This window comes from Crinia signifera, chromosome 8 (assembly GCF_055691185.1).
Source record: "Crinia signifera chromosome 8, ASM5569118v1, whole genome shotgun sequence".
NCBI classification, from domain to species: domain Eukaryota; kingdom Metazoa; phylum Chordata; class Amphibia; order Anura; family Myobatrachidae; genus Crinia; species Crinia signifera.
The window spans coordinates 1976080-1992299 of record NC_139224.1 but is presented as its reverse complement, the minus strand read 5'-3'; the positions used below and the strand labels follow the sequence as shown (position 1 = coordinate 1992299).

General features: G+C 49.6%; 1 protein-coding gene across 1 annotated transcript in view; it reads right to left on the bottom strand.

The window, feature by feature from the left end:
- LOC146025617 (sodium- and chloride-dependent creatine transporter 1-like) overlaps nucleotides 1-16220 on the bottom strand; it is a 114128-nt gene that overhangs the window by 30938 nt on the left and 66970 nt on the right. The window contains exons 3-5 of the mRNA XM_083155562.1: nucleotides 15315-15446; nucleotides 12925-13201; nucleotides 10390-10522 (exon numbers count right to left, since the gene is read on the bottom strand). Of these exons, the coding sequence (XP_083011688.1) occupies nucleotides 10390-10522; nucleotides 12925-13201; nucleotides 15315-15446 (542 nt within the window). The remainder of the gene's footprint in view (nucleotides 1-10389; nucleotides 10523-12924; nucleotides 13202-15314; nucleotides 15447-16220) is intronic.

Below are 16220 nucleotides of genomic sequence, written 5' to 3'. Positions count from 1 at the left end.
CCCTTTTGTGCTGATCAGTTTAAATTAATTAACTGATCAGCAACTTTTTGGGGGTCCAGGTTTTTTTTTTTTATATATACCCTGTCAGGTTGCACCCACAGTTGTCTGCCTGCTGCCCCTCACTGCTAATCAGTGTCGCATCACTGCATCACTGATCTGCAGTTTTTTTGGGGGGGGATTGCAGTGGGGTTTTGTTTTTACACCCACGTTGCTTTTGTGGGTGCTTTTGTGGGTGTCCTGTGGCCGCTGATCAGTGACGTACATCACTGAACAGCATTTTTGGCACAGGGTTGATATCATTTTTTTTCTGCAGTTTTTTTAATTTTTTTTTTTTTTTTGGAGAGTGCTGTGGTTTATTACACCCACGTTGCTTTTGTGGGTGTCCTGTGGCCGCTGATCAGTGACGTACATAACTGAACAGCATTTTTGGCACAGGGTTGATATCATTTTTTTTCTGCAGTTTTTTTAAATTGTTTTTTTTTTGGAGAGTGCTGTGGTATTTTTTTTTTTTTATTGTTTTTACACCTGTTGTCTTTGAGCGCTGTTCAGTGACGGACGTTACTGACCAACATCTGTGCTCAATTTTTGGCGCATGACCTTTTTTTTTTTTTTAACCCCTTCAATTTTTTTTTTTTTATTGGGATCAAATTCCTGTATAAAGTATTTTTTTTTTTCTGCACTACATACACACTACATACCCCCCGTGTTGAAATAAAGTTTGTACCCCCCCAACACTATACACGTGTTGAAACATTACACTTACAGAAACACAAAAATAAAAATGGCATCCCAAATGTCATCCCAAATGTCATCCCAGTCATCCAGAAGAATGTATTCAGCGGAGGAGGCATATGCCATGCTTGCCTCTGACTCTGACACAGCCAGTGATGCAAGCGGGGAATTTGAAGGATTCGTCTTAAGCTCCTCTTCCTCCTCTAGTGATGAGGGACCCCCTCAAAGACGCCCCCATAGAGCAGCTGAGACCCCCCCCCCAAATGATTGATCCCGTATGGACCCCACCACCAGACAATTTTGAGCCCCAGGTTCCTGAGTTTTTGGCCATCCCAGGAATCCAATTTGATTCAACAGGTCTCAGAGAAATTGACTTTTTCAAATTATTTTTCTCTGATGATTTTATAAATTTAATGGTGGACCAAACTAATTTATATGCCCAGCAGTTTATTGCTCAAAACCCCACGTCATCATTTGCTAGGTGGACCCCTGTAGATGCAGTAGAGATGACGACGTTTTGGGGTCTGGTGTTACATATGGGCATAGTAAAAAAGCCAGAAATTAGGCAATATTGGAGTACAGATGTTCTGTACAGCACCCCACTTTACCGTATGGCCATGACTCGGACTCGTTTTGAGATAATCCTTAAATTTTTACATTACACCGATAATGCACAGTGCCCACCCAGAGATGATCCCACCTTTGACCGGCTATTCAAAGTCAGGCCGGTCATTGATCATTTCAGTGCCAAATTTGCAGAGATGTACATCCCTGAAAAATTTATTTGTATCGACGAGTCCCTTATACATTTTAAAGGAATGGTTAAATTCCGCCAGTACCTTCCCAGTAAGAGGGCAAGGTATGGCATAAAAATGTATAAACTGTGTGAAAGCACCTCAGGGTACACCCACAGGTTTAGGGTATATGAAGGGAAGGATTCAAGAATTGAACCGCCAGAATGCCCCCCCTCCCTCGTAGGTGTTAGTGGAAAAATTGTCTGGGATTTAGTGCACCCCTTCCTGGATAAAGGTTATCACCTCTATGTGGATAACTTTTACACCAGCATCCCCCTGTTTAAGGCCCTTGGTTCAAGAGGTACAGCAGCTTGCGGTACTGTGCGCAAGAACCAAAGAGGCCTCCCAAAAACGCACATTGCCCAAGTACTGAGAAGGGGTGAAAGCAGAGCACAATCCACCGAAAATATGTTGTTGGTCAAATATAAGGACAAGAGGGATGTCCTTATACTGACAACAATTCATGGAGACAGTACCACCTCCATCCCTGTACGAGGTACCAGTACCCACACCTCAAAACCTAATTGTATCCTAGATTACAATAAGTACATGGGCGGAGTGGATCTTTCAGATCAGGTACTGAAGCCGTACAGTCCCCTGCGGAAAACAAAAATCTGGTACAAGAAGTTGGCCGTGTATATCATCCAGATGGCACTGTATAACGCTTACGTGCTATTCCATTCTACCAGCCAGAGGGGGACATTTATGCACTTTCAAGAGGAAGTCATAAAGGGCCTAATATTTGGGAACCAGCAGGCAGAGGGCCCCAGTACTTCTAGTACTGGCTGTCACAATATGTAGTATTCAGTGTTACCTGCGTGCAAAATCCTGCTGGCTCTGTCTCATGCTGCTGACAGCTCTGTATGTTTGAACATTGCATGCTGATTTCAGCTTCTGATCCACTCCATGCTGCAGGAAAGTCTGTGTGATCTGAGCTCTGCTGATTAGTTGCAACACCTGGTAACTCTCTCCTGCAGGAGAGTTCAGTGTGAACTGACCATGCTCAGCCTTCATTGATTAGGGCACCTGTGAGTAATTAGCTCCCTGTGCTTCCTATAAAAAGGCAGTCTCTGGCAGACAGAAGCTGCCAGAGTATAGGCTCACATCCTGCTCCAGCGTCCCTTGTACTTCACTGTATTCCTGATCACCAGATACTGACTTCGGCTTGCTTCCTGACTATCCTTCGGCTTAATCCCTGTGTACCGTGAATCGTGGGTTACCTGTGTATGACCTCGGCCTGCCTCCTGACCACTCTCCTGCCTGATCCTCGTGTACCGTACCCAGTGATTACCAGTGGACGACCTCGGCTTGCCTTCTGACTATTCTCCTGTCTGACCCTTGTGTACTGTGCTCCGTGACATACCAGTGTACGACCCGGCTAAGATGACTACGCATAATCCTGAATCCACGCTACCTGTTTCCAAGGGGTTACCAGTGCCACATGGGGAACCTGCTCAGGGGACCGCGACCGGCATGTCCATAGCAGCAAAGCCCAAATCCCAACTGGAGGGGTCACTGGTGAACACCTATGGCGTGGTAAGACTCCGCACCCCTGTGTCAGGTCTAGCCAATCCCCGGCCTGGTGACCAGCGTGATGTACCTGAGACCGTGACACTGGCCCCCGTATTGTACCAGGGCAGCATTTTCCTAACGAAATCCCCTCCACTGCAAGAAAGGGCAGGACACAAAAAAGGTGCAAAGTTTGCTATAAAAAGGGAATAAGAAAGGATACTATTTTCCACTGTGAAACTTGCCCCGACAAACCCGGCCTATGTATAAAGGAGTGTTTTAAAATATACCACACATCTATGGATTATTAGGTTCATCATTTCACCGTGCTTCGGGGGTCTTGCTAATGCCACATAGCACCCACCATTCATTCCACCAGAATCTGAGCTGCAAAATCCAAAAATCACTCCTTCCCTTCTGAGTCCTGCCATGCACCCAACTGGTATTTTTTGGTCACATATGAGGCATTGCCATACTCAGGAGAAATTGGGGCATAGATTTTGGGGTGCTTTGTCTCCTTCATTCCTTGTGAAAATGAACAATTTGGAGCCAGAACTGCATTTTTGTGTAAAAAATGTAATTTTTCATTTGCACAGCCCAGTTGTATCAAAATTGGTGAAACCCCTGGGGGTTTGAAATGTACACTATACCCCTAGATGAATTCCCTGAGGGGTGTAGTTTGCAAAATGGGGTCACTTGTGGGGGGGTTCCACTGTATTGGTGCTTCGGGGGTCTTGCTAATGCGACATAGCACCCACCAACATTCCACCAGAATCTGTGCTGCAAAATCCAAATATCACTCCTTCCCTTCTGAGTCCTGCCATTTTTTGGTCACACATGAGGCATTGTCGTACTCGGGAGAAATTGGGGCACAGATTTTGGGGTGCTTTGTCTCCTTCATTCCTTGTGAAAATGAAAAATTTTGAGCCAGAACTGCATTTTTGTGTAAAAAATGTAATTTTTCATTTGCACAGCCCAGTTGTATCAAAATTGGTGAAACCCCTGGGGGTTTGAAATGTACACTATACCCCTAGATGAATTCCCTGAGGGGTGTAGTTTGCAAAATGGGGTCACTTGTCGGGGGGTTCCACTGTATTGGTGCTTCGGGGGTCTTGCTAATGCGACATAGCACCCACCAACATTCCACCAGAATCTGAGCTGCAAAATCCAAAAATCACTCCTTCCCTTCTGAGTCCTGCCATGCACCCAAATGGTATTTTTTGGTCACATATGAGGCATTGCCGTACTCGGGAGAAATTGGGGCACACATTTTCGGGTGCTTTGTCTCCTTCATTCCTTGTGAAAATGAAAAATTTTGAGCCAAACTGCATTTTTGTGTAAAAAAATGTAATTTTTCATTTGCACAGCCCAGTTGTATCAAAATTGGTGAAACCCCTGGGGGTTTGAAATGTACACTATACCCCTAGATGAATTCCCTGAGGGGTGTAGTTTGCAAAATGGGGTCACTTGTGGGGGGGTTCCACTGTATTGGTGCTTCGGGGGTCTTGCTAATGCAACATAGCACCCACCAACATTCCACCAGAATCTGAGCTGCAAAATCCAAAAATCACTCCTTCCCTTCTGAGTCCTGCCATGCACCCAAATGGTATTTTTTGGTCACATGTGAGGCATTGCCGTACTCGGGAGAAATTGGGGCACAGATTTTGGGGTGCTTTGTCTCCTTCATTCCTTGTGAAAATGAAAAATTTGGAGCCAGAACTGCATTTTTGTGTCAAAAAATTAATTTTTCATTTTCACTGCCCAGTTGTACCACAATTGGTGAAACCCCTGGGGGTTTGAAATGTACACTATACCCCTAGATGAATTCCCTGAGGGGTGTAGTTTGCAAAATGGGGTCACTTGTGGGGGGGTTCCTAACTTTTAGCATCTTATGGTGCCTAGAAACCTACATGGTGCCTAAAAAATAATCTCATAAAAAGGAGGCTCCAAAATCAAGTAGGTGCTCCTTCTATTATGAAGCCTGTGGTTTGGTCAACGTGCACACTAGGGCCACATATAAGATATTTATGAAAACAAAATAATTGGGGGAATCAATTTTTAGTCACATTTCTCTAGTAAAATCTACTGTGTTCCTTAGAAAAATGTATTAAAATTGCAAATCTGCAAAAAAAATGAAATTTTGAAATTTCACCTACACTTTGTTTTAATTCCTGTGAAACACCTAAAGGGTTAACAAACTTCCAAAATGCTGTTTTGAATACTGTGAGGGGTACAGTTTTTTAAATGGCATCATTTATGGGGGTGTCTCACATACAAGTCCCTCAAAGTCACATCAGAACTGAACTGGTCCCTAAAAAAATCAGTGTTTGAAATTTTCTTGAAAATTTGAGAATTTGCTATTCATATTTTAAGCCTCCTAGTGTCCAAAAAAATTAAAAGGATGTTGAAATAATGATGGAAACATAAAGTAGACATATGGTCTATGTTAGTTATTAACTATTTTGAGTGGTATGATTATTTGTCTCACAAGCAGAAAATTTAACATTTTGAAAATTGCTAAATTTTCCATTTTTTTACGACATTTTGGTATTTTTAAAAAAAAAACACAGACTGTATCGACCCAAATTTACCACTAACTTGAAGTACAATGTGTCACGAGAAAACAATCTCAAAATCACTGGGATAAGTAAAAGCAAAAAAAAGTTATCCCCACTTAAGTGATACCTGTCAGATTTGAAAAAAAGGGCTCTGTCAGGAAGGCAAAAACAGGCTGCGGCGGGAAGGGGTTAATATTGTATATCTATTTCCCTCACAGTTTTTCTACTTGTACGTAGTCAGGCTGACATTGGAGCTGATAGCTTTGGGTCTGTACACGCCCACATGGCCACACCCATAGATCATTGACCACACCTCCACTGATTTTCACAATAAGCCCTTGACCATTTTTAAGACCCAGGTCCATGGAGCCCTTAATCTGGCCCTAGTTTTATCATACCTCCCATACTAACCCTAACTGTTCTGATTTTTGCAGGACCATCCCTGTTTTTTGGGACAGTCCCATGTCCTGCGGCGGGGGGGGGGGGGGGGGGGGGGCAGTTGGGGGTATCCCTATCTCCCGCTGCATGCGCACAGCATCTATTCCTGCAAACTTTCGCTCTTTTGCTGGTCTCTGCGCGGTGCTCCGATAGAACCATAAGTATTGCAGGGAGAGCTGCAGAGATTAATCCCCCTGTCCTGTGCAATCAGCCGTGCGGGAAGGAGAAGTGGAGAACAGCAGAACTCGTGACGTGACACTCATGACAATGAGAGCTGAGCGCGGTAACTGGATGCCTCGGGGAGATTCAGGAAGAGCAAGGAGAGAAACTTCATTACAGCGCGATTGTCTATCAGGCCAAACTCATTCTGATAAGGGTGCCAGCCTGCTATCCTTCAGAAATGCCCCACGGGGATGTGCGCCAAAGCTGAAAGGTTAATACAAGCAGTATATGCACAGTAGCAAATGAATTCTGGTTAGTGTAAAAAGAAAATACAGAAAATATGTAAATTAGGTCTATCAAACTTCGTATACTTCATAGTCTCCCTACTATGCTATGTAGAGCAGCATAAGTATGAGGTACACATGGCACTGAGGAAGTGCTGCAGTATAGGGGCACATGGCACTGAGGAAGTGCTGCAATATAGAGGGCACATGGCACTGAGGAAGTGCTGCAATATAGGGGGCACATGGCACTGAGAAAGTGCTGCAGTATAGGAGACATATGGCACTGAGGAAGTGCTGCAATATAGGGGGCACATGGCACTGAGGAAGTGCTGCAGTATAGGGGCATATGGCACTGAGGAAGTGCTGCAATATAGGGGGCACATGGCACTGAGGAAGTGCTGCAGTATAGGGGACATATGGCACTGAGGAAGTGCTGCAGTATAGGGGCACATGGCACTGAGGAAGTGCTGCAATATAGGGGGCACATGGCACTGAGGAAGTGCTGCAATATAGGGGGCACATGGCACTGAGGAAGTGCTGCAGTATAGGGGCACATGGCACTGAGGAAGTGCTGCAATATAGGGGGCACATGGCACTGAGGAAGTGCTGCAGTATAGGGGCACATGGCACTGAGGAAGTGCTGCAATATAGGGGGCACATGGCACTGAGGAAGTGCTGCAATATAGGGGGCACATGGCACTGAGGAAGTGCTGCAGTATAGGGGCACATGGCACTGAGGAAGTGCAGCAGTATAGGGGCACATGGCACTGAGGAAGTGCAGCAGTATAGGGGCACATGGCACTGAGGAAGTGCTGCAATATAGGGGGCACATGGCACTGAGGAAGTGCTGCAGTATAGGGGGCACATGGCACTGAGGAAGTGCTGCAGTATAGGGGCACATGGCACTGAGGAAGTGCTGCAGTATGCGGAACGCATAATACCGAGGAAGTGCTGCAGTATGAGGGATACATGACAATGAGGAAGTTCTGCAATATAGGGGACATATGGCACTGAGGAAGTGCTGCAGTATAAGGGACACATGGCACTGAGGAAGTGCTGCAGTATGCGTAACACATAATACAGAGGAAGTGCTGCAGTATGAGGGATACATGACAATGAGGAAGTGCTGCAGTAGGGGGGACATAATACAGAGGAAGTGCTGCAGTATGGAGACACATGGCACTGAGGAAGTACTGCAGTAATTGGAATACATACATTAATATTTAGGAAGTGCTGCAGTATGGGTTCCAAAAAAGGCACTGAGGAAGTACTGCCGTATGGGGTCTTATTGTACAGAGGGATTGCTGCAGTATGAGGAACACATAATATTTAGGAAGTGATGCAGTATGGGTGACACATGACACTGAGGAAGTTCTGCAGTATGAGGGACACATGGCACTGAGGAAGTTCTGCAGTATGAGGGACACATGGCACTGAGGAAGTTCTGCAGTATGAGGGACACATGGCACTGAGGAAGTTCTGCAGTATGAGGGACACATGGCACTGAGGAAGTTCTGCAGTATGAGGGACACATGACACTGAGGAAGTTCTGCAGTATGAGGGACACATGGCACTGAGGAAGTTCTGCAGTATGAGGGACACATGACACTGAGGAAGTTCTGCAGTATGAGGGACACATGGCACTGAGGAAGTTCTGCAGTATGAGGGACACATGGCACTGAGGAAGTGCTGCAATATAGCATACCTCCCAACATGACCCTCTCCAGGAGCGTGACTGCAGCTGCTCTGCTTGAGGTGGGGGGGGGTCGCGGGACTGAGGAGGTGCCACTGGTGAGAGTAGAACTGCAGCAGGGTGAGTGTAGGACTCCGGCAGCACTGGAGGGGGGCTGGACTCCATATAGTGGCTGAGCTGAGGGTCGTTCTCTCACCAGTCCCGGTGAGTGGAGCATGGGCTGGTGGAAGTGCAGGGTGCTGAAGGGGGAGCACAGGACTACCCGCAGCACTATATTAAAAAAAAAACTGCAAAGGGTGCAGAGGATTGTCACTGGCAGTGACAGCGGGTGTGGTATAGGGGTCCGACAGTCAGGATGCCAACAGTCATTATCCCGACGTCGGGATCCCGATTGGCCGGACCCAGAAAGCATGGTGGGCGCAACTAAGCCCCTTGCTGGCTCGCTACGCTCGCCACCTATTCTATTCTCCCTCTATGGGGGTCGTGGACCGAGACGAGGGAAAATAGCAGATGGCCGTCGGGGGAACCCACTTGTCAGTGTTTTGATAGTCGGGATCCCGACGTCAGGTGAATGCCTGTCGAGATCCCGACTGTCGGGACCCCGTCCGGCACCTGTGACAGCTGCAGTACCACCTGTAAAAGGGTGCCGCCCCTAGGAACGTGCCTCACGGGCCTAGTGACAAATCCGGCCCTGGTGACTTTTCTTTACCAAGTAAAGTAGCTCTTACTGACTGCTTTGGGCTCTCAGATGTAGCAGTACACACCCACTCTACTAGGTGCCACGTTCACAATCTCTCCATATATGGAACTAGACACGCCCTTTGGGAGGAGCATGACACACCCCCTCAATGGGGTACTGTGCAAAATTCTACCAACTATAATCTCCCTGAAACTAGTTTTCAAAAGTAGGCCAGTATGCAGTGGCGGAACTTGTGAATGGTGGGCCCAGGTGCAAAAGAATAATTTAGGCCCCACACCAGTGGGTGACAGTGGTACAAGCGGTACTCTTTACCTAGAACGGCGCCAGCGATTGAAATCGCGGTCGTCGGGGGTAAAAATCGCGGGCATCGCGGGTAAAACGGGATGGCCGCGATGCCCGCGATTTTTCCATAGGGAACAATGTTAAAAAGGCTGATTGACCGCGATTTTACTGTTAAATGGCTCAATGGACCCAATTTGGCCCTAGGAATCAATGTTAAATGGGCCACAGAGCCCATTAACCCTTAAATGTCCCCCCCAATTTTTAACGCCACCCCACGATCCACGTGAACCCGAAGCGTGGCGAGCGGCGGCGGTACGCGTCCTCCGACCTTTTCATGCCCTACTATCCACTAGGGCGTGGAGTGAGAATATAATAGTGTGGCGAGCGCAGCGAGCCACCGAGCCCGAAGCGTGGCGAGCGCAGCGAGCCCCGCGAGGGGACGCGGATACCTTCACAGGTAGACGCGTCCCCTCGCGGGCTTCACAGGTGTCGGCGTCGCCACGGACACCTGTGAAGCCCGCGAGGGGACGCGTATAACTGTGAAGGTATCCGCGTCCGCTCGCCACGCTTCGGGCTCGGTGGCTCGCTGCGCTCGCCACACTATTATATTCTCACTCCACGCCCTAGTGGATAGTAGGGCATGAAAAGGTCGGAGGACGCGTACCGCCGCCCCTCGCGGGCTCGCTGCGCTCGCCACGCTTCGGGTTCACGTGGATCGTGGGGTGGCGTTAAAAATTGGGGGGGACATTTAAGGGTTAATGGGCTCTGTGGCCCATTTAACATTGATTCCTATGGCCAAATCGGGTCCATTGAGCCATTTAACAGTAAAATCGGGTCCATCGCGCCTTTTAACATTGATTCCTATGGGAAATCGGGAGCATCGCGTCGTGGGCATCGCGGGTACATTTATGGCCGGCCGCGACGCGACCGACACGATTTCCATGTTTAACATGGGTTTCAATGGGAAATCGCGGTCATCGCGTCGGTCGCGTCGCGGGTACACATAAATGTACCCGCGATGCCCGCGACGGGCGCCGTTCTAGGTAAAGAGTACCGTACAAGCTGCTGGTCTAGACAGCAATGGGCCCCTTAGTACTCAGGGGCCCCGGTGCAATGCACCTGCTGCACCAATGGTAGTTCCGCCTCTGCCAGTATGCTTAGATTCCCTGTGGCATCATATGGACAGATTACTGGCAGCGTGCATCTTCGCTGGGATTATCTAGTTTGCTGTTATTACCTTTCCTGTTGATTTCACTCCCTTCCAGATGCAGAAGTACACAATGATCCAGGTGGCCAGCAGGCACAGTATCATTTGCCAGTTTAACTGGCCCGGCTCATCCAGGCCCGAGGAGATCTGCAGCACCTTATTCCTGCAGGAGAGACTGGCTGTTAGTGCTCAGTGATGATTGGAGTTCCCGCTTGTCATTGCTCATTTTACTTATTCCCAGTGATATAAATAATACATAGCAAATGTTTTATCTGCACTTCTTTCCTGCTCACGCTGCTCATTTCTTCATCCATTTATCTCATTTGTAAATGAATCAAGAAAAGTTCAGTGAACTGATCAGCAGCCTCTGCAAAACATACCCCACACTGCCTGTAGCAGCCCCAGCAGCAGACCCCGCACTGCCTGTAGCAGCCCCAACAGCAGACCCCGCACTGCCTGTAGCAGCCCCAACAGCAGACCCCGCACTGCCTGTAGCAGCCCCTGCAAAACATACTCTGCACTGCCTGCAGCAGCCCCAACAGCAGACCCTGCACTGCCTGTAGCAGCCCCAGCAGCAGACACTGCACTGCCTGTAGCAGCCCCAGCAGCAGACCCTGCACTGCCTGCAGCAGCCCCAACAGCAGACCCCGCACTGCCTGCAGCAGCCCCAGCAGCAGACCCTGCACTGCCAGTAGCAGCCCCAACAGCAGACCCCGCACTGCCTGCAGCAGCCCCAGCAGCAGACCCTGCACTGCCAGTAGCAGCCCCAACAGCAGACCCCGCACTGCCTGTAGCAGCCCCAACAGCAGACCCCGCACTGCCTGCAGCAGCCCCTGCAAAACATACTCTGCACTGCCTGCAGCAGCCCCAACAGCAGACCCCGCACTGCCTGTAGCAGCCCCTGCAAAACATACCCCGCACTGCCTGCAGCAGCCCCTGCAAAACATACCCCGCACTGCCTGTAGCAGCCCCAACAGCAGACCCCGCACTGCCTGTAGCAGCCCCAACAGCAGACCCCGCACTGCCTGTAGCAGCCCCAACAGCAGACCCCGCACTGCCTGCAGCAGCCCCTGCAAAACATACTCTGCACTGCCTGCAGCAGCCCCAACAGCAGACCCCGCACTGCCTGTAGCAGCCCCTGCAAAACATACCCCGCACTGCCTGCAGCAGCCCCTGCAAAACATACCCCGCACTGCCTGTAGCAGCCCCAACAGCAGACCCCGCACTGCCTGTAGCAGCCCCAACAGCAGACCCCGCACTGCCTGTAGCAGCCCCAACAGCAGACCCCGCACTTCCTGCAGCAGCCCCTGCAAAACATACTCTGCACTGCCTGCAGCAGCCCCAACAGCAGACCCCGCACTGCCTGTAGCAGCCCCTGCAAAACATACCCCGCACTGCCTGCAGCAGCCCTTGCAAAACATACCCCGCACTGCCTGCAGCAGCCCCAGCAGCAGACCCTGCACTCCCTGCAGCAGACCCCGCACTGCCTGTAGCAGACCCCGCACTGCCTGTAGCAGACCCCGCACTGCCTGTAAGTACATGTAACGGCCCCAGCAGCAGACTCTGCACTGCATGTTACGGCCCCAGCAGCAGACCCTGCACTGCATGTAACGGCCCCAGCAGCAGACCCTGCATTGCCTGTAATGGCCCCAGCAGCAGACCCTGCACTGCATGTAATGGCCCCAGCAGCAGACCCTGCATTGCCTGTAACGGCCCCAGCAGCAGACTCTGCACTGCATGTAACGGCCCCAGCAGCAGACCCTGCACTGCATGTAACGGCCCCAGCAGCAGACCCTGCACTGCATGTAACGGCCCCAGCAGCAGACCCTGCATTGCCTGTAATGGCCCCAGCAGCAGACCCTGCACTGCATGTAATGGCCCCAGCAGCAGACCCTGCATTGCCTGTAACGGCCCTAGCAGCAGACTCTGCACTGCATGTAACGGCCCCAGCAGCAGACCCTGCACTGCATGTAACGGCCCCAGCAGCAGACCCTGCATTGCCTGTAATGGCCCCAGCAGCAGACCCTGCACTGCATGTAATGGCCCCAGCAGCAGACCCTGCATTGCCTGTAACGGCCCTAGCAGCAGACTCTGCACTACATGTAACGGCCCCAGCAGCAGACCCTGCACTGCATGTAACGGCCCCAGCAGCAGACCCTGCATTGCCTGTAACGGCCCCAGCAGCAGACCCTGCATTGCCTGTAACGGCCCCAGCAGCAGACCCTGCACTGCCTGTAACGGCCCCAGCAGCAGACCCTGCATTGCCTGTAACGGCCCCAGCAGCAGACCCTGCATTGCCTGTAACGGCCCCAGCAGCAGACCCTGCACCGCCTGTAACGCCCCCAGCAGCAGACCCTGCACTGCATGTAACGGCCCCAGCAGCAGACCCTGCATTGTCCTACTGTGTGTACAGCTGACCTGGGAGTCCAGTAGCTCTACCCTTCCTCCTGCCTACGGCACCATCCCATAGTATCACATGTGCAGGATAACATTGGGTACCGGGGAGCCCCAATAAGGGATTTTGAGGTGCCTACAATAAATATATTAGAACCTATGAATACTCACTCCCAGAACTCGATGACGGGAGAACGCTTGTTAAGAAGAGCGGCGCAGCTGATGTTGTACATGCCACCGGAGTCGGTGCTGTTAGCGGTGGTGTCATTGGAGCACTGGTCTAGGAGGAAGACTTCCGTACAATCCTTGGTGTTCCAGGAGTGACCACAGGTAGCCCAGGGCAAGGTGTTGGAGAAGGAGTGTACTAGGTAGTAGAGGCCCCAGACCAGGATCATTATATAATAGGTGTTACAGAAGAACACGATCACCATTGAGGCAAAGCCAAGACCTGCCAACAAAGCCAACATTAATGAGATACTGCTAAACGGTGTGGGTCATAGGTTAGACAGTCAATAGGTCGACACCAAAAGGTCAACGCTGAAAACTCATCATAGAAAGACTCAACCTTGACAAAAGGTAGACATGACTTTTTCATGTTTTTTTTGTCAATGTCGACACATGAGCACGTCGATCCCCAATTAGTGTAGTGCGTACCCATGAATGGCTCGGATCACTCGCCATGCTTTGGTCCGGTGCCTCGCACCGCTACTGCTGCTGTCGGCATCCACATGTACAAGTATGGACAGTCCCCAAAAATCTCATGTCGACCTTATGTGTTGAACATTACCATGTTGACAGTTTGCTTGTGCCGACCTAGTGAATGTCAACCTTATGTCAATGTCAACCTAGTGCATGCCGACATTGTCAATATCTAACTTGTGCATGTCGACCTATCATCCAGATCCCGATCTAGTTTTTTCATGTAGAACTAAAAAGTCTGCACCAAAACTGTACCAGGGCACTTGGTGCAGGTGTAACGTCCCCCAGTCCACAGCTACTGGAGCCACTACTTCAATAGAAAGCAGAAACAGCGCTGTAGAACATGGGCGCAATGCGTCTATCGCGTCAGCTCTCAGCTCCCCGCGGGACAGAAGGCGCCTCGGCAGAAGGGTACAGCCGAGAGTACGGGGAATATCTGTGACTTTTGTTGAACACTAAAGATCCCATCATTTTAATTATACGAAAAAGTTGTTAATAACACTAAACCGTGGGATCCACTTCTAATTCAATGTAATAAGTCTAATCACATCTGTCACCAATGATTGTCCAGGCGTCCTTTAGATCATCAGATTTTTTTATCACAATTTACCCTTAATGACCCTTATACAGATCTGATCGCAGTACAAATTTGTTCTCAAAATGGGCAAGACCATGTGCACTGCAGGTGGGGCAGATGTAACATGTGCAGAGAGAGTTAAATTTGGGTGGGGTGTGTTGAAACTGAGATCTAAATTACTGTGTAAAAATAATGCAGCCAGTATTTACCCTGCACAGAAACAAAATAACTCACCAAAATCTAACTCTCTCTGCATGTTTCATCGGTACTTGTTTCCTAGCACGGCGCCCAGATTTCCTACGTACGGCACCATAGGGAAATCGCATTGCATCGCATGGGCCATTATAGCGGCATGCGATGCAATGCGATTTTTTTATGTATTTTCTTTTATGCTCATTATACCCCACTAAATCGGATTGCATTGCATGTCCTGCAAATTCGCATGCGATCGCATGCGATTTTATAGGGTGTGCAATGCCATGACATTAGCTATACAATTATATGATTGTATGTCCCAAAAATAGGTTTAACGCACCCCCCCCCCCCCCCACCCTCTATCCACGGCACCCCGATAACTTTAAATGTATTCCGCGTCCGCTTGACACGCTTCGGGCTCGGTGGCTCGCCACACTATATAAAATCAGCTTCACGTTGACGTGGATAGTGGTGTATGAAAAAGTCAGAGGATGCGTTCCGCTCGCCACGCTTCGGGATCACGTGGATAGTTGGGGTGGGGGGGTGCGTAAATAAATTACATTATATGTCATTATTGTATGTGCAATCAGAACAGTATAAATATAGGGTGCGCACATCACATCGTATAGCACATAAAGTATCTGCAGCGTGTACTTTTTGGAATGGATCGCATCGTACGGTGTATGTGCAGCGTAATTCCTGGGCGACACACAGACTGCGCACACTGGATAATCATTCGATGTTGAGCTTATCGCAGCCGTGCACAGGGCGGAATCTCACTGTGGCCGGGCGGCGATTTTCTGATCTTCCCAGCGATCAGGTGTGAATAACTCCCTATGTTTTTGACACCTACTTCTGAACTGATGCTGATTTTAGTTCTACCAGCTATACCCCTATTTATGCTGTATTTTATCACCACACCATGTACGTTACCTTGTCATTTGTTTTTTGTTTGCTATGTACGGCGCTGCGGACACTTTGCGGCACCTTATAAATAAACATACTACTACAACTATGTTGGAACCAATTGGTCTAAATCCTGGCACTATTAGGGGACTCCCATGAAGTGCACTGCTGGGGGTTGGGTTACCTTTGAAAAGCGGGGCGATGTTCCAGGCTGCAATACCTCCTTGTTTCATGAACTGACCCAAAGCAATTTCCAAAAAGAAAACCGGAATTCCTCCAACGAAGACGATCAACAAGTAGGGAATGAGAAACACCCCTGGGTGGGCACAAGAGACAAGCGGGTGTGATTATTACATGCACAGTACTGTATACATGTATATATTATACCGTCAACCAATTGGATTCCAGCTGGCACTGGGAGGTGCTAGATAAATGCTAACTTTCATCTGATTGGTTGCTTTAAAAAACTTCTTCAATCTTTAGAAGGCCTGAAACATTTCCCCAGTTACACAATCACCACCCGCTACGCACCTGCGGGAATATAGGGGCACCTCTGCGGGATTATAGGGGCACCTCTGCGGAAATATAGGGGCGCCTCTGCGGGAATATAGCCGCGCCTCTGCGGGAATATAGCCGCGCCTCTGCGGGAATATAGCCGCGCCTCTGCGGGAATATAGCCGCGCCTCTGCGGGAATATAGCCGCGCCTCTGCGGGAATATAGCCGCGCCTCCGCGGGAATATAGCCGCGCCTCCGCGGGAATATAGGGGCACCTCCGCGGGAATATAGATGCACCTCTGCGGGAATATAGATGCACCTCTGCGGGAAGATAGAGGCACCTCTGCGGGAAGATAGAGGCACCTCTGCGGGAATATAGGGGCACCTCTGCGGGAATATAGGGGCACCTCTGCGGGAATATAGGGGCACCTCTGCGGGAATATAGGGGCACCTCTGCGGGAATATAGATGCACCTCTGCGGGAATATAGATGCACGTCTGCGGGAATATAGATGCACCTCTGCGGGAATATAGCGGCACCTCTGCGGGAATATAGCGGCACCTCTGCGGGAATATAGCGGCGCCTCTGCGGGAA